Here is a 19151-nt window from a genome sequence, read left to right on the forward strand (position 1 = left end):
GGAGTTTACGGTCAGCTTCCGTTTGCGGTCCTTGGTGGTTTACAGCCTCGTCCTCGCATAGCTTCTCGCCTCGCATCAAAAATAAGATGTGATTTGTGTTGAATTAGTGTCTAAGGCTATAACTATATTTGGTAAGTACTTGACCCGGTTGTGCATGGTCCTTTTGGGTTGCCTTCACCATAGCAACTTGATAGGATGATTTGTTAAGAGGGAAGAGATATTATTGTTAATATATTATGAGAATAATATATTAAAGGAATAATATTGTTATTTGATTAATATAAGTCATATATTAATTAACAATTAATTTGGTGACTTAAAGAGGTTAATTGAATAAAGGGGCATAAACTGTCAAATGTGTGATAGTTGTGTTTAGGGCTATGTATCCTTATGGATATGAGGGTGGATGAAATTTAGGGTTTGGGAACCTTAAAATCGTCCAAGCCTAGTATCTAGGAGGATCTTGGGTTGCTTAGGGCCTAAGTTATTCAATTAGGGTTTAAGGTGAAACCCTAGTAGCTCATAGTATAAATAGATCCCTAGGGTGAGGGAAATCGGCACTCATGTAAGGCAAGGAACCCTAGGGATGATTTCTCACCCTCCTCTCTCTCTCTCTCTCTCAAGATCATCTTCTTGCTAGTTGGTGTTTGTAAGCCATTAGAGGAGTGACAATTGTGACTCTAAGCTCCAAGAAGAAGAAGTATCAAGCAAGTAATCCAAGGTATTGTTCTAGATCCAAATTCATATGATTAGATTCAATTGTTTACATTAGATCTAGTATTGTAAGTCTTGGATTCAATGCATGTTCATTTAGAGAAACCTAGATCCAAGCAATTAGGGTTTGCATGTGCACATAGGAAAGTTCTTATGGCTCAAACTCAACAGTGGTATCAGAGCTTTGATTGATTTCTATTGAATTGATGCATTGATTGGTTGCTTGTTCCTTGAAAAAATCGATTTTGTGCTTCTGCCTGATGAACTCGGCGAGTTCCACAGTGGACTCGACGAGTAGCTCCAACTCGGCGAGTCCATAGTGGGAACTCGGCGAGTTCGAGCGTCAGAAAGAGGTAATTTCGGGATTTCTTGCTGTTTTACTTGAGGAAACTTGCCTTAACTGTTTTGGGTCATTAAAATCCGATTTTAACCATATATATGAGTATATTTTAGACCAAACAAAAGATAATTACCAATTAGTTGAATAATAATTTCCTTATATGATAATAATTGATTATTTGAATTGAATTGGTGAATTGTCTTGCAAGTAATATTGAATAAGATCAAATTGAGATAATTTAATTGTTGATTTACATTATTTGCTATTTGATCCTTATGTTTTGAAAAGTTTAAAACTTGTCCTCAAGTTTTGAAATTTAAGTTTTGTGATTAAAAGTTTAATTTGAATAATTTAAATTTCAAACCCTAGAATTTTACAAGTTTAAAATTCAATACTATAATAATATATTATTACAAGCTTAATATATATATATATATATATATATATATATATATATATATATATATGTATGAGTTAAAATATGCTAGTCTTACCATTAGTAGGCCTCATTCACGAAGCCAGTCTATAAGGTGGGTATAAGGTTGATGCCTACAAAATGGCGCTTAATGGGTGTACACTCACACCCACCACTTGCTTGACTGGTGGAGGGTCGTTAGCCGAACGGGTAGGATAGGGCAAACCTCTTCTCATTAATAAGTATAATGAAACTATAAAGTAATTAAACGTGTTTTATAAAATTCCCAATCTTAGTTACTTTAGGAAAAGTGAATTGATGCAATCCCATGAAATTACACTTTGCACCCTTGCTAAGAAGTTAGTGGAGCGTGTGTGGTTAACCGGCACACTAATTGGTTCTAAGTAAATGTGGAAAAGGGTGATTCATTGTTTGTCATAGTTCGATGGAGCATGTGTGGTTTACCGACACATCGAATAGGTGATTGTAACGATGAAGGCGCCATGTAGATTTGCATGGTTATTCACACCCGCTTTGTGATCCTCGGTATCCCAGTCACAAACTAGAGGGACATATCGAGATTTAAACATGTCATTGAAAGGTTTCAATGAATCTCAAAGAAATCTAGGAATTCTCAATACATTTAAAACTTAAAGCTTATGTTTTTCATGGTGAAGAATTAGTGAATCGTCATTCACTTACCTCCAAATTATTTGCATGTTGGATTATGGTATCCCTTTTCCAATATGTAGATAATGTTGTTGGGTCCTAGCCCTAAATTTTCATTTGGGTGTTAATTAGGGACTTAATTCTAATCAACTTTGTTCCTTTCTATTTGTAGATGTCTAACGCAAACAACGTTGCTGCTATCTCATTCACGCTAATGAGCCTTTGTCAAAAAGTGACTTTCGATGGATCGAACTTTAGCGAATGGATAAGACACATTCTCACAATCGCGCGTTACGAGGATAAAGAGTATGTTCTCGATGAGAAGCTCGAGAAGATCAATCCAGAAACTGCTACTCCCGAAGAAATGGCTGTCTTTGAGACCCATGAACATGATGCAACGAAAGTCCATTGCATCATGATAGCCACAATGAACTCCGAATTCCAAAAGTCCTATGAGGACATGTATCCTTATGAGATGCATCTAGACTTGATGGAGCGATACCACCAAAGCGCGAGGCACGAGCGCTATGAGATCATAACGAATATGATCACTGCTAAAATAGGAAGTGGAGAGTCTCTAACCGTGCACTTGCAAAAGATGCAAAGGTATGTCGATCGTCTTCGCAAGTTGAATGTCAACTTTGGGGAAGATTTGGCTATCGACATTGTTCTCCACTCCTTGCCCTCATGCTACAACCAATTTAGGATGACCTACCACATGAACAAGGAAGAGGTCACCCTAAGCAAACTCCAAGGGCTCTTAAGGACTGCTAAGAGCAACCTTAAGGACAAGTCTGTTGCGTCATCTCCCAACCCGACCGCTGCTCCTGTTTTGGCTATTGGGCAGGGAAGGGGCAAGAAGAGGAAGGCTTCATCGAAGAACCACCGCAAGGGAAAGTCCTAAGATGGTTCCTCTTCTAGTGGGACCAAGGTTGATCCTGTTAAGCCCAACCCTAACCCAAAGGAGGCAGAGTGTCATCATTGCCACAAAATAGGGCATTGGAAGAGAAGCTGTCCGGAATATCTGCAAGCCATCAAGGATGGAAAGATCAAGCCATCTTTCGCAGGTATTTACACAATTAAATCTAATGATTCATCTTATGCTATTTCTTGGGTTCTTGATACAGGGTGTGGTTACCATATTTGTTCTGATTTGCAGGGACTATGAAGAAATAGAGATTTGGAGCTTGGAAGAATAAATCTAATCATGGGAAACAGAAGATCGTCGCATGTGACCAAGATTGGAGTGTATTCTTTAGTGCTTAGTAATGGATTGAATTTAGATTTAAATAATTGTTGCTACTCGCCAGATATGCCAAGAAACATCATTTCTTTTCATGATTTATTTATACAAGGATTTAGATATTCGTTTAATAATGAGAACGGTTCGATTTATGCTTATCTAAATGGTGTTTTATATTTTGAAGCAATGCCTTGTAATGGAATTTATGAAACTATTAAGGTTGTAGATAACCTAGGAAATGATGTGTTATGTATGGATTCTTCCAATAGTATGGATATAGCATCTTTGTGGCATTGTCGTCTTGGACATGTCAACAAGAAGCGCATAGCCCAACTCCAAAAGGATGGAGTGTTGGAGTCATTCGACCTTAGGGAAGATGACACGTGTGAATCTTGTTTACTTGAAAAGATGACCAAGTCACCCTTCACTGGCACTTGTGAGAGGGGTGAGGGTTTATTGGATCTTATACATACCGATGTATATGGGCCCTTTAGATCCACCACAAAGGATGGGAACCGCTTATACGTGACTTTCACCGATGATTATAGTAGATATGGGTATATTTACTTAATCAAGCACAAGTCAGAAACATTTGAAAAGTTCAAAGACTTAAAAAATGAATAGGAGAATCAATTGGGCAGGAAAATCAAGATGCTTCGATCCGATCGAGGAGGAGAGTACCTAAGTCTTGAATTCCACGACTATCTCAAGGAATGCAGAATAGTTTCACAATTGACGCCACCTAGGACACCGCAGCTGAATGGTGTGGCAAAAAGGCGTAATCGAACCCTGTTGGACATGGTTCGTTCTATGATGAGTCGTGCTTCACTACCTATCTCATTCTGGGGGTATGCCTTAGAGACTGCCACCCATATCCTTAACCGAGTCCCTACCAAGAAGGTTGCCAAAACACCTCACAGGATGTGGACAGGGAAAGCTCCCTCGTTGGCACATATCAAGGTTTGGGGCTGTGAAGTTTTCGTAACACGGGAGACTCACGACAAGCTCGAACCTCGTAGTGAGTGGTGTATTTTCATCGGCTACCCGCAGAGATCCTTTGGATATCTCTTCTATAGACCGAGTGACAATGTTGTCTTCGTTGCGAGGAGAGGGGTTTTCCGAGAGCGAGAACTCATAAGCCAAGGAGACAGTGGGAGGCAAATCGATCTTGAAGAAATTCAAGAATCAAGCGATGAAAGAACCTCTACCGCTGGCACTCAACCCGAGGAGGAAACTCCGGTTGAACCGATTGACGAGTCCTTACCTCTTAGACGTTCTGAAAGAGTTAGAGTTCAACCCCAGTTTTATGGTTTTCATATTACTACCGAAGGGGACACGTATATTAGTGATGGTACACTAATAAATCTTGATGAACCTAATAGCTATAAGGAAGCCATGGCAGGCCCAGAGTCTGCAAAATGGAAAGAGGCGATGGACAGCGAGATTCAGTCCATGTATGACAACCAAGTTTGGAATTTGGTTGACAATGTGCCCGGACGTAAGACAATTTGGTGCAAATGGATCTTCAAGAAGAAGACCAACGTGGATGGGAATGTGCACACGTATAAAGCACGATTGGTGGCGAAGGGCTTTACTCAAACTCCCGGAGTTGACTATGATGAGACCTTCTCACCAGTTGCTAAGATAAAGTCTATTAGGGTGATGCTAGCCATTGTCGCATTTCATGATGATGAGATATGGCAGATGGATGTCAAGACCGCTTTCCTTAATGGGAAGTTGGCTGAGGATGTCTACATGGCTCAGCCAGAGGGTTTTGTCGATCCGAAGCATCCCAATAGAGTGTGCAAGCTTGAGAAGTCCATTTATGGACTTAAGCAAGCGCCTCGCAGATGGAATCTTTGCTTCGATGAGAAAGTCAAAGAGTTTAGATTTGTACGAAGTGAAGATGAATCATGTGTATATGTCAAGGCCAGTGGGAGTATAGTTAGCTTTCTCGTTCTGTATGTCGATGACATACTGCTCATAGGAAACGACATCCCGACTTTGCAGGAAGTTAAGTCTTGGCTCGGGAAGTGCTTCGCTATGAAGGACCTCGGAGAGGCTTCCTATATTTTGGGAATAAGGATAGTGAGAGAAAGAAGTAAGAGACTAATAGGACTTAGTCAGAATACTTACTTGGATAAGGTACTAAAACGTTTTAGTATGGAGAACTCGAAGAAGGGAGAACTACCGATACAGAGTAATGCCAAATTGAGTAAGACTCAAAGTCCGAGTACCGAAGCTGAGATAACTGAGATGAGTCGAGTACCCTACACTTCCGCAATTGGCTCAATCATGTACGCTATGACTTGTACTCGCCCTAATGTGGCCTTTGCTTTGAGCATGGTCAGTGGATATCAAGGGAACCCTGGAAGAGCTCATTGGATTGCGGTCAAGAATATACTTAAGTACCTTCAGAGGACCAAAGAATGGTTCTTAGTTCTCGGAGGGAGCGATGACTTAAAGGTGCGAGGGTATAGTGACGCCAGCTTCCAGACCGACAGGGACAACTACCGATCACAGTCGGGCTGGGTCTTTACCCTTAATGGAGGAGCGGTGACTTGGAAAAGTTCCAAACAAGAAACCATAGTTGATTCAACGTACGAATCAGAGTACATTGCAGCGAGCGAAGCGTCAAAGGAGGCGATGTGGTTGAAGAACTTCATTGGTGATCTTGGAGTTGTGCCTACCATAAAGGAGCCGATGGAGATTTTCTATGATAATGAGGGAGCGGTTGCCTTGACCAAGGAACTAAGGGATCATGGTAGATCTCGGCATATCGACAGAAAATATCACTTTATTAGACATCGAGTAGAAGAAGGACACCTCGTAGTGAAGAGGGTATCGTCAGAGGATAACCCAGCAGATCCCCTTACGAAGGGACTGAGTAGGGTTAAGCATTTGCAGCACGCTAAGAGCATTGGGCTGAAAGACGATATTAGCTTAGATTAGATAGTTTTGAAACATGTAATAGATAAATGTAATTGACATTTGATGATTAAATAAAAGAGTATTATTTATGAGTAAAGATATTGTCTTATGTTAATTGCTTAACTATTGTTTCACTTTGCATGTTTTGACTTCCTGAATGATTAAGTTATTAAGAATAATCGAATTATTCGAATGGTCCATAATCGTTCATATGTTGGAAGTAGGTATGAATGAAGATTGTCATGAATTGGTGTGTAGATTGTCTAAAAGGGTATTAGACATAGCAAAGGTTTTCTACAACGTTCATGAGTGCTTAAGAACAAGTTTTGAGCATTGGAATAAACCCGCACTTGCTGGAATCACTTTATAGAATGTGACACGAGTGATCGCAAGAAGATAATATCATATGGTCTTAAAACCAAGATATATGGTTTATTGTTTATTAATTGGTTGTGCATTGATAATGCGAAACCGCATCAGTAAATTGATGTTATAAAACGCATTGTTGTGTATAATTGATTAGTAAATAGTAAATGCATATAAGTCGAAGTTTATCTGTTACTTTTATCCTAAGAGAATAAAAGCGATATCACGGCCGCTCGATGATTTGATTTGACTTATGTGTCGGGCCCGGTCAAGACTGAATTGATGTGTTCAATAAAGTTCTATGTCAAATGAATCTGAGATCGAGAAACCAATTGCTGGACAATAAGTTCCATGAGATTGTCTGCATAATATCTAAATAGAGGACTGTACAATCCCTTATCTAAAGGACAGGAGATTGATAAGTTCAGAGTTGACAGCGTCTTTGAGAGCTACGATTGCTAATCGGTTTGTGTTTGCATATATAGTTACTAGACTTATCCAAGTGGGAGACTATTGGATTAGTGTCTAAGGCTATAACTATATTTGGTAAGTACTTGACCCGGTTGTGCATGGTCCTTTTGGGTTGCCTTCACCATAGCAACTTGACAGGATGATTTGTTAAGAGAGAAGAGATATTATTGTTAATATATTATGAGAATAATATATTAAAGGAATAATATTGTTATTTGATTAATATAAGTCATATATTAATTAACAATTAATTTGGTGACTTAAAGAGGTTAATTGAATAAAGGGGCATAAACTGTCAAATGTGTGATAGTTGTGTTTAGGGCTATGTATCCTTATGGATATGAGGGTGGATGAAATTTAGGGTTTGGGAACCTTAAAATCGTCCAAGCCTAGTATCTAGGAGGATCTTGGGTTGCTTAGGGCCTAAGTTATTCAATTAGGGTTTAAGGTGAAACCCTAGTAGCTCATAGTATAAATAGATCCCTAGGGTGAGGGAAATCGGCACTCATGTAAGGCAAGGAACCCTAGGGATGATTTCTCACCCTCCTCTCTCTCTCTCTCTCTCTCTCAAGATCATCTTCTTGCTAGTTGGTGTTTGTAAGCCATTAGAGGAGTGACAATTGTGACTCTAAGCTCCAAGAAGAAGAAGTATCAAGAAAGTAATCCAAGGTATTGTTCTAGATCCAAATTCATACGATTAGATTCAATTGTTTACATTAGATCTAGTATTGTAAGTCTTGGATTCAATGCATGTTCAATTAGAGAAACCTAGATCCAAGCAATTAGGGTTTGCATGTGCACATAGGAAAGTTCTAATGGCTCAAACTCAACACTTTGGAGGTGCTGGGGATCGAACCCGCGACCTCCAGCTCACAAACACAGCGTCTTACCATCTCAGCTAGCAAGCTCCTTGTGTCATTCCTCCGAAGTTTAAAACATAACCCGTCTTTTTCGCTTCAAGTTTCGCATTTTTGACACTTTTAACCCCAAAATTCAATTCCTTTTAATTTTAAATTCCTTTTTCATCCAAAATAAAAAAAAAAATCCAAAAAACATTAGAAAATCAGAAAATCAAAAATATGGTGTTAATGGAATGTGCTTGTAGGAGATGTTTTGGGAAGTGATATAATCATGTGATAACATGCAATCTGAATATGTGTAAGGGTCTGAATCTGAATTGTCTAGGCTCTGTGTTCGATGCGCTGGTAGGCACGAAAGATTTTAAATGGACTTGACTAGGAAGAGTTAAAACTTAAGTAATTCAAGAACTTGACTAACATTGACCTAGGTTAGATCCGTTTAGCCTGACAATACGACGCTCGGATAGGTTGAGCAAGGAGATATACATGGGAATCTACCGGTCACATTAAATAACCCATATCTAGAACTGTGGATTCACTTCTCCTCGATGTGCGGATTTTGTCCTTAATTCCGGTTGGATGGGTTGACTGGGGAATTCCGATAAGCTAGGTCTGTAGAAGGTTATTTTCTTTCTTTCTATCTGTTAGACATATGTTGATTCCTTTGCGTGATTGAAATACATCCGACATGGACTGTAACATATGCAACTCTATTTCTCTGCATCTTCTATCTATGCAATTCTTTCCATCTGTTAGCCATATACTGTCTCCTTTGCGTGGCTCAAAATCCGACCTGGTACATAGTATATGCACCGTTCTCTTCTCAATCCCTCTAAAACTTCAGTTAGTCATATGTTTCATCCTTTGCGTGATTGGAAGAGATCCGACCTGGATGTACAGCATATGCATTCTAAATCTATCTTCTCTCTTAATAATTGTCTGCTCACCCGGTATAAGGAGTATTATGGAAGTCCTTGATGGTTGGAGCATATCAGGAAGCGGGAAACACGTTCTAGTATAATTAAAATTGAACAATTACCAGGTTGTCTGTAGATCTCGCTGCTCAATTTAAGTGGACAACAATATCTTTGGTCGTCGTCAGCTGAATGGTCCTTAAGGAATATTATCTAGGAACTCAGGATCACATTGTCTTGTCACTTATAGTATGTCCTAATTTTGTCACAATCTCTCGTGTTTAAGTGGACCACAATACCGGCGATTGACCAGATATATTAATAAAGAGAGAGGTACTGATAAACGGATAAAGGTTGTCTAAAAACTTTGATCTCAAATCACTCTTAAAGTTAGCTATTATTTTTGTTTTTTTGTTAAGTTTGTTCATAGTGTTCTTCTAATTTAAATATAAGGGGGAGAATTAAAAAAACAAAATAAAAAAAAATTAAAAAAAAATCAAAAATAAAACAAAAATTAGAAAATTCAAAATCCAAAAATATTTTTATTTCTGTTTTATTTCTTATTCAGAAAAATCAAAAATCCAAAAATATTTTTGCTTCTATTTTAATTTGTGTGCTAAGTTTTATTTTAGTTTTGTTTTGTTTTGAAAAGTGATTTCAGGTATAGATAAGACTCATGGAGTTTGTGTTGAAGATTTCTGAGCTAAGGCTTCGTCCGTGAGCATCGAAGAATTCTCATTCGAAAGAGCAAGAAATGAAGATTATTCTTTCAATATTCATTCCTTCAACCCCAGTAGCAAGGTGAAGCAGAAATTGAAGATTATGTGACGGATTGCATTGAAGCCTCCTCAATCAGTCTGCTATTATCGTTGTACCCGCTGAAGTGATCCAGAAGATTTGTTCCCTCTGATGTTCTCTCTGAAGATTCTTAAGCTGAAAGCGCCATCTTTCAAGAATCAGTACAAGAAGTCTCCTCACCCAATGTGCGTTCAATGTCAAATTCTGAAGAAAAGTCCAACTGCTCAAGATGAAGTCATTCATTGAAGATTCATCAAGTACATCTTGAAGTTGTGAAGAATTTGAAGATAAATGTTGAAGCCAATCTTCCAATGAAGATTAACAAGAGAAGTCAACTACTTTTTAGGGGGAGCTTGTTGGGTCAATTAAGAAAAGAAAGTTATAAACCAAGGGAGAGATTGTTGGGTCAAAAATATGGTTTATACTTTACTTTTCTAGAAAAATGTATTTTTGTGTCTTGGACCGTAAACAACTTGGTGTTTACGGCCGTAAACAGGTTTACGACTGTAAACCCATTTACGGCCCATGTTCACCAAGCCCATATTCCCTAGTATATATATAGGTGTTAGGGTGAGGAGTAGAGATTGATGAACGAGAGAAGAGAGAAACTAGAGAGCATTTTGTGTGTGTGAATCTTTTGTATCTGGAACTTTAATTCAATCAATTCATACAGAGATTCATATTATTCTTCTTCTCCTTCTCTTCTATTTGATCTGACATCATCCGTTTGATTGGGATTCCGCACCATCAAACGGATATGATTGATACACAGGCAGATTAGGGACTTACATTAATGAAGACCACGTCGTGGTAGCGGTCAACCACGACGTGGTGGGCCAGATTCGGAAAATTATAAATATTGCGATTATTCTCTCAAACCTAACGAATGTTTGGAGTTTTAGTCGACTTTTGGAGATCATAGAAGTATTGGAACACATAGGAAGCTCAGATTTCGATTCAGGTTTAGATTTTGAAGAAATTTTAGGCAAATTTACTTCTTAAAACTTTTTTACTTTGGTATTCACTATGATTTACATTGTGAACTTCGTTTTTAAGAGTTTGTTTCCATAAATAATGAGCTAAAAACCTAACTTATGTTTAGAATAAATGATCATTATGACTATGTGTTGATTTATTGGATTTTGGATTGTTGCTAGTTTCTTATTTGTTATAATAGTTTGTTAAAGATCATTTTGTGTTAATGATAACTATCTCTTCAATTTATTGCTGAGTTTTTCTGAATTGGATGACTATTCTTATTTAGTAAACATGAATCTTATAAATTTGTGACCATCAAAGTTGTAAGACTAGTATTTTGACCATAAACATAAGGTTAAATAGAAGAATAGGTAAGTTAATGTGGAAGCTAATATGTGATGACCATTCATGTATTGAATTGATGTTATTACCCATTAATGTCAGTCATAGTTCAAGTCTAGCATAACTCAAATTAAATATTAGTAATCTTATTTGTTTGTTCACCTGATCAATGTATGAATGAATTAGCTTTACTAAAGGATTATTCTTTTAACCATAAAGTTTAGTCAACTTAAGAATCGGTATGCAACAATCAACATAATCCATTGCACTTATCCAAGAAATCAACCATAGGAGTATTGTGAATCGAATCTAAACAGAAGTTTATTTAATATCTTGTCATAATTCTTAATTTGAATTGCTTGTTAGTTTAATTGCTCTTAGTAATAATAGTTTTAAGTTTGTAGATTTGCAAAACTAGAAAAAAAAAAAAAAAAAAAAAAAAAAAAAAAAAAACCTTTTTAATTAATTGTTTGAATTAGTTAACATTTAGTAGTATTTAGTTGATATGTTCGTTCCATGTGTTTGATACCTTACTTACTTGTCATGCTATTCGATTAGGTACATTGTCTATCGCGTATTAGTTAGTCTAGATTAGTTGGTTTATTACTTAGTACATAAAATATATATCACTTCCAAACATGATTGTTACCTGACAATAAAAAAAATGTTGAATCATGAACTTGCAAAAGCTTTCTCGAATCATGTCGTCGTTGTAAAGAAAGATTGCTTCGACATGAGTAGCATTCGGTTGATCCAGATCTGCTTGACCATTTAAAACCAAACAAGTTTTATTTGCATGAGTTCGCAAAGTACTATTATTGTCTTTGCACATAATTAAGTCACGCATTTTGCATTGTTCTTTGTTGTTGGACATTTAACACAAATCAAAATGCTCTCACGCTTCCTTATTTTGATTGGTTGATAAGACTTTCATAACAATTAAGTCCGATTTTCTACTGCCAACGGTAGAATTTATTGAACTCGTCCTTGAAGAGTTTTAGGGTGTGCTCGGCAAAACTAGTTGGTAGCAGCAGGTAACGTGTAGCCAGTAGCTGGTAACCGGTAACTGATAACGAGTAGCGTTTTGTTAAACACTACATGAGATAGCTTTTAGATTTTAAGTGTTTTGTTTAAACTAGACACTAAAAGTTTGTTGTTCAAAACAGAGTGTTTTGTCAAACGCTATGTGTCAAACACGCCCATAACAAACCAGATAGAAGTGTTTTTGTGTGTGTTGAAAACTAACATGCAATATCTATTTGTGTTAAAAGGGTCATTAAAGTCACAAAAGAAAGAAAAAAAGTCCAACAAGCTGTTTTTTGCATTATTCCAACAATTGGAGAAAAAAATCAAAAAATATAGTTTTTTAACGGGTAGAAAACAGAACTTGTTTAGGATTTGGAGGTAAATATGTTTTTGCATCCGAAATGTTGAATCTGTTTGAATTTTGTCTGGTGGATTATCCGATACATTTTTGTCTAAAACCAGCCATGGCGGAGCTATATGGAGCGGTGGGGGTACTATTGCATCCCCAATATATATATATATATATATATATATATATATATATATATATATATATATATATATATATATATATATATATATATATATATATATATAAACATTTTTAACATTATTGTATCCCAAACTTAAGGGATTATACCATGTTTTTAATGTTCGGAATAGGATAACTACATAAAATATATCTTTACAATATTTGTACGGCGTATCAAAATTTATGGTTGCGCCAGTGAGAACCGGTTACAAACGAATTTGGGTTGGATCGGAACCATACCAGGATCCAATTTTCGTGTGCATCTCCAACCATGTTTCATTCTATAAACTATATGTCATACCTCCTAACATATCCACAATGTGAAGATTTTGGACACAAACGAGATATAGTACTAGTAAGTCCTAAACCCAAGCCGGACTTGAAAAGTGAAAACTAGCATTTCAACCTTCAGATAAAGTTGGGGTTGGAGAGTCTAACCTAATCCTAAAAAATTAAGGTAAACTCATTTTTTATCAATTTTAATTTTATTACATACCAATATATTCATCCAATGACACGTGAAGCAAATCATAGATATCATTATGAAGCAACAAGTATCAAATAACGAAAAGCAAAGGGAGAGAAAGAGAGCATCAAAGACTTTGTTAGTAATAATTAACATGCCGGTAACCAAAATATTTCACATATCCTACAATACAACCCAAACCAACACACAAACAAGCAAACAAACAAAAAAAAATCCAATTACAAAGCAAGTTTAGTGTCTACAAAATTATACCACACCAGTAAAATGACATGATAAAATCTATGTAGTAAAAGTGGCAAATCACACCCTATTTCCTCCTAACTTCTTCTCTACACTCGCTATACCTAAAAAAACCAACTTACCTTACCGATTCAGAATGCATTTTTCATAAAGAGACACCAGGTCTTTCTTATTAGGATTCTTCAACTGTAGCAGCTCAGCACCAAAGTTATGTTTGGTAAGCTCTTGTTTCAGTTTCGAAATCGTAAACTTTGTATGATCTTCATCGCCTTTAAAGACAGACCCACCATCTTCTGTAGAAGCAAATTTCAGTGGGCTAGTCGTACTCCTAGACCTCTTATTTACTCTTTTACCCCCAATCCCAACACCATCACCATTACCATCATCAACATCCATTTCTTGAACAGAATCCAATGTGTCTTCAACCCTCACACGTTTCCCATGTGAAGCGGTTTTTAACCTACCATCTAACGCAGATTCATTAAGGCGGACAGTAGTCATTTGTTGTTGGAGCAGATCGAGTTTCCCTTGAGTTGCTTGAAGCTGAACCGAAAGCGCTTCCGCCCGGTTATTCGCTTCTGCCCGAGCTGCCCGTTCTGTTTCCAGAAGCGCTTCCAGAACTTGTACGGTACTAGCTCGTTGTTCGTTGTTTGATTCCAGAAGCTTCTCGATCTCTTTCTCCCTTTCCCCGACTCTCGCTTCCAACATTGCCACTTTGGACACCGCGTCCAGCTCAGCAGACCGGAAGCTTTCCAGCTCATCCGCTAAATCTTTCGTTTGTCTCTCGAGATTTTCAATACGCCTTTCGGATCTTGCAATTTCGGTCAGTCGTTCGCCTGCTAGTTTTTGGATTTCGTTTTTTTCTTTTTGGGCAGTTACGGCTTCTGCCCGGGCAGTGTCGGCTAGCTGAGTTGCCCGTTTTGTTTCCTTTTCAGCGTTTTTACATCTTTCTTGGACTTCTTCAAACCGCTCAAACTCTGACCGGTATTTTTGTTCTAGATGAATCTTTTCTTGCTCTAGAATCTGCGCTTCTCGTTCGTATGATTGAGCTCTTGCGTTTGCACCTTCCAACCTCTCTCCTAACTCCTTCATTTGGCTTTTGAACGAAGATATTTCCAAGTCATAATTCTTTATCTTCGACTCTGCCGTCTACAGAAACAGCAATATACTTTATAAAAAGCAAGCCAACACATTAAGTCAGAAAGTATATAAAATATTTATCTTACCTTCAGTTGCAAGCTTAAAGTAGTGACACACTGCTCAGCATGTTCAAGCTTTGATGCCCTATCTTTCAATTCAGCTTCCTATAGAAATAAATATTCAAAGCAAAGTTGATTGGTATTATTATAAGATAAAGAAAGGTATTATATTGAATAAAGAATTGTGAAGATGTTTTTTTACCTTATCGGCCATAGTACCGGAGAATTCTGCTCTGAGAACATCTTCGCGTTGTTGAGTTTGTTTGTTTGACCGGTCTTGAATAGCAGCAGCCTTTTCAAGAGCGGTTTTAGCTTCCCTGACAGCAATGTCATATTTACGTTTCCACTCCTCGGCCTCTTCTTGGGCAGACATGGTTTGTTCTCGGGCAGCAGCTAATCGTACTTCAGCTGCATTGCTTCTTGATTTCAGATTTGCAACTTCTGAGGCGGCTTGATTTTCTGTGGATTTTTGTTTTGATAATGAAGCTTCGTATTTTCGTTTCCATTCCATGGATTCGTGTTTTGTGGATTCGATTGTTTTTGTAAGAGTGGAACATCTTTCGTCTAATGAGCTTGAGTTTTTTTGGAGATTTGTTATTCGGCTCATGTAATCTTGTGTCAGTTTGTTTTTGTCGTTTATGGCGTCCTCATAGCGCTTTAAGTAATCGGATTTGTACTTTTCGCTTGCTTCTAATTGTTTGGTGAGGAGTTCCATTTTGTCTTCGATTGAGCGACATTTTAGATTGAGAGAGCTTTTTTCAGAGGTGATTTGATCGATTTGTTTCTTTACTAAATCAAGAATTGGGCCTTCCAAACTACAAAAATAAAATGTTACTACTTAGAATATACTATATATAAAAATAGATAACAAACTGGATTTGACAAACCTTTGGCGTAAGAATGAAGTTAGTTTCTGCCATTTTTCTGGACCATGACAGGTTGATTCATATTTTGATAAAAGCCGATCAAGAACCTATATGACAAACAACAGCCATTTCAATTTTCAACAACATTAATCACTATTTAGAAATTAATTGATATTATAATAACACTTCAATACCTTCAAAACATCGTCTAATTTTGTGGAAGGAGACTGACAGGTTTTTCTTAGTTCTTTTTCCATGTTCTGTATGGCAGTTGTGCATTGCAAGTAAGCCTCTCTAAAGGCATTCCTTTTATGATCCTGCAAGAGTTTAATATAACCAATAAAAACAAAAACAGGAGGGGTTAAACAAGAAACTTAACTGTTAAATCTTAAAAAGGAGGCAAAGCACAAGAAAATTACCTCAAAAGCCTTTTTCAAAAAAGTATGAAAACGTTTTTCGTATTTTTGTCTAGCAGAACCAGATCCCACTGCAATGGCATTAAAATTGGCCATTGCCTTTTGAACAGCCTCTTCATGTGCTTCTCTCATTGCAGCCTACAGTGATTTGAGGGAAGATTTTATAAACACTTGTCCAATGGTTTATATAAAAAATAAAAGAAAATAATAAATCATACTTCCTCAGGTGGCTTTGTACGATCAAAGATTGACACATAAAGATCAGTAGCTGACTCATATGCCCTTTCACACTCTGCTTCTTCAACACTCTGTAAATTGAAAATAGTTTAGGAAAACACAATAAAGAGTAAAAAAATTATTTTTTATAGAAAACTAACCTGCCATGAAGAGGTTATTGTAGGCACTGCACCATTATTAAGAGCATCTAGAAAAGACTGAGTGATACGTGCAAAAATAGGTCCAGTCATAACTGTGGACCCCATTTGCTTGGGCCTAGTCCTCTCAAAAACAAACCTTGTTAAAGCATCAAGTCCTGCTTTGAACTCTGGCCTCATGTCACCCAACTACACATCACAAAACAAAATAGAATTAACAGATAAAACAGATGACTAACTATTAACACATTTTATTGTATTAATAATATTTAAGTTCGTTAAAATAATCACTTACCGGAATCTGGTCAAGTCGTTGGAGCTCGTTCTCATTGTTCACAGGTCTAACAAGAGTGAAGCATTCTCTATCAGGGAAAAGAGCTCGAATGGATTCACGAATCTAGCAATTATGAATTGTTAATTAGTAAAATGTTATGCACAAAATGGGTTATAGTGAGTTTGAGTTTTAATGTGTAACTAAATAACTAACCTCATTCTTGGCAGCAATATCTCTAACAGCACCATTAACAGGCCTCAAAGCAAGCTCTAGGTAATCACGAGGAGTTATTTTCCTATTATCCTCAGCTAAGTCCAAATAAAAGTCCTGTAATTTGAAAACTTTGTAGTAAGAAAAAAGGATAACAAGACCATTTGATGTAATTGTAAACAAGCAAGAATATGTTGTTACCCTTAAAAGCCAGACAAAGATTGGGGAGAATTGTCCAAGCTCAGAAGCTGTAGTCTTTCCACCAGAGGCTCTTACACGAATATGTTTAGTCATTTCTGTTACAAGAGAGAGGCGATCAAGTGCAGCCTCATCAATACCTCCCATTTGGTTGTATATGAACATGCTTGATAAGAGGACAGCTAGAGAGAAGATCTGTGTGCTGTATGTCCCCTGTATAATGGACCATGAAGGAAAAGAAATTTACATAAGATTATGGGGAAATTAGTAAAAACAGAAGTGTGTTTGTTATACTTAAATGAATTTCAAAAGATGAACTGATTTTCAAAGAAGTAAAGCCAACCGTTTGATCGTAGGCATCAATTCCTTCGCTATCTAAGAGTAACAGGCTGTATTCAGTTCCATCAAGAGCAGTTCTCTTTATAGGAGTACTCCATAGCCAAAGGCCTTTTGTACATGGGCGATGAGTTGATGCCACTTGAAATCCACTACTCCTACCAAGAAGCTACAACAAAATATAAACAAACTGTTAGAACAAAGACAATCAATCATCGAGTCCACTCACCAACAAAAGATGAAATAGTCTCTTTCAAAAAAAAAAAACACAAGATTAAATAGTAAAAAACACCAAACTGCAGAAAAACTAGAAATCAAAGCAATTATACATCACTGATTTGCAACTAATTATAACTAAAAAATGTCATAAGATATTGCAGGTTTTTATCAGAATAGATATAATGAATTCTACAGCATGTGTGACATCCTAAACTGGGAGCAGTCCAGCCAATATATGTAACCGATAGTCATTCCACGATGTTGATTCTACCTAAAGGCTAAAACCCTAGAGATTCAGAATTACTAATTCAATTGTGCACAAAGCCGCAGGTAAATCATACTACATTTTAAGAACTTCCCCTAACATCCTAAATTTGAGCAATCTATAAGCATTGTACTTGAGTTAAACAATTTCTCCACCTAAAAATAGAAACAAATTTTACAAACCCTAAGTCTTTCCTGCCAAAACCCCAAAACTACCTGATTCAAGATAAAACTCTTTCCCTGTCGAGCACGACCGCAGACCGAAACAACGCCAACGGGTTCTTTGACGAGTTGAAGAACAGAGACAGCTTCCGGATCCATCTGGAACTTCCCTTTCTCGTCACAGTAGACAAGGCGGATAGCTCTCGCTTGGCCGGAGGGTACGGCGCTGGATGAAGGAAAATTAGGAGTTGAAGGAGATGCCGTCGCCGGCGATTTCGGCGACGAGTCATCGGAAGAGCCTCTGCCGAAAAATCTCATCGCCGGTGGGTAGATCGTAGGGTGTAAAGTAAGTCCTGTGAGTTGTGCTTACGAGATTGCTTTTTGGGAACGATAAGTGTGGGGGAATTTTGAAACGGATGGCGGTCGGAGGGAAAAGAAGGGTTTATGGGCCGCACGCTACCTTCGTCGTCTATATTTTTGGGTCAAATCTTACTTATCATTGGTCAAATATTCTATCATTTAGCTAACTCGTGTAATACAGCAGATAATATTGTATCCATCCTTGTTAAATAATAAAATATTATAAATTTGAGAAATTTAACTAAATTAAATTTTAGTTTATAGGTAATAAAAATAATCATTTTTTTAAAACTAACCACTATGTGGCCATTCCGGACCTCATGAAAACGGGTCAAACCCAATGTTATATATATGGACTCGACATATAAAAATCCAGAAATAAAGGTTCTTAATTATAAATTTTAAAATTTCAAAATTGTTCTACCCGTATTTCAAACAAAGTTTTGATCATAATTCATTAAACCAGACGAGTTCTACTCTTTAAAATTACTTTTATTTTTATAGTAATGTATTAAAATGTTGTTGAAATTTTGTGTTTGCAAATAAAAAACGAAGATGTTGAGTTAAAAAATAATAATAATAAATCATCAAAAACACCTATAAAATTAACAAAAAAATCAGAAAGGTTATTAAAACTTAAATTGAAAACAGATAGAACTCTGAAAGATGAAAGCGGAGCAAGTTTAGACAGACTTGTTATAATAGACTAGATGCAAATTAATAGTTTTTGTTACGGATACGTTTTAGCAAGTTGGTTTTAATTTTGGATACGTTTATACAAGTTGGTTTTTAATGCGTATTTTAATGTATTTTAATTTCAGTTCCAACCATCCAACGACTCGATCGATGAGGATGTGTTTTCAATAGAATATGAAGTACTACGTCTTAAAGATGAGCAATGACGTCTTGTTGATACGACAACATTAGGAATGATTTGTGATTATCAA

At 36.9% G+C, this 19151-nt stretch overlaps 1 protein-coding gene across 1 annotated transcript; it reads right to left on the bottom strand.

Annotated features, from left to right (window-relative positions):
• Positions 1 to 13279: 13279 nt before the first annotated feature.
• Positions 13280 to 18292, bottom strand: LOC145101432 (uncharacterized). Its single transcript, XM_079038628.1, has 13 exons — positions 17899 to 18292; positions 17207 to 17368; positions 16867 to 17076; positions 16669 to 16782; positions 16477 to 16578; positions 16185 to 16370; positions 16026 to 16115; positions 15811 to 15945; positions 15586 to 15708; positions 15413 to 15498; positions 14728 to 15340; positions 14553 to 14630; positions 13280 to 14475 (listed from the first exon to the last, which is right to left on the bottom strand). Exons 1-13 carry the CDS (start codon positions 18160 to 18162, stop codon positions 13450 to 13452), a joined length of 3189 nt encoding a protein of 1062 aa, XP_078894754.1. The 5' UTR covers positions 18163 to 18292; the 3' UTR covers positions 13280 to 13449.
• Between the last annotated feature and the right edge of the window lie 859 nt (positions 18293 to 19151).

This window comes from Lactuca serriola, chromosome 4 (assembly GCF_051521515.1).
Source record: "Lactuca serriola cultivar US96UC23 chromosome 4, Lser_US96UC23_V15, whole genome shotgun sequence".
Classification (NCBI taxonomy): Eukaryota; Viridiplantae; Streptophyta; class Magnoliopsida; order Asterales; family Asteraceae; genus Lactuca; species Lactuca serriola.

Excerpts from the sequence above, each read along its gene's own strand:
- LOC145101432 (XM_079038628.1), bottom strand. The coding sequence starts at position 18,162 with ATGAGATTTTTCGGCAGAGGCTCTTCCGATGACTCGTCGCCGAAATCG. Across the intron at positions 16,371-16,476 it reads AACGACTTGACCAGATTCCG|TTGGGTGACATGAGGCCAGA; the intron begins GTAAGTGATTAT and ends TGTGATGTGTAG. Across the intron at positions 15,946-16,025 it reads GTACAAAGCCACCTGAGGAA|GCTGCAATGAGAGAAGCACA; the intron begins GTATGATTTATT and ends AAATCACTGTAG.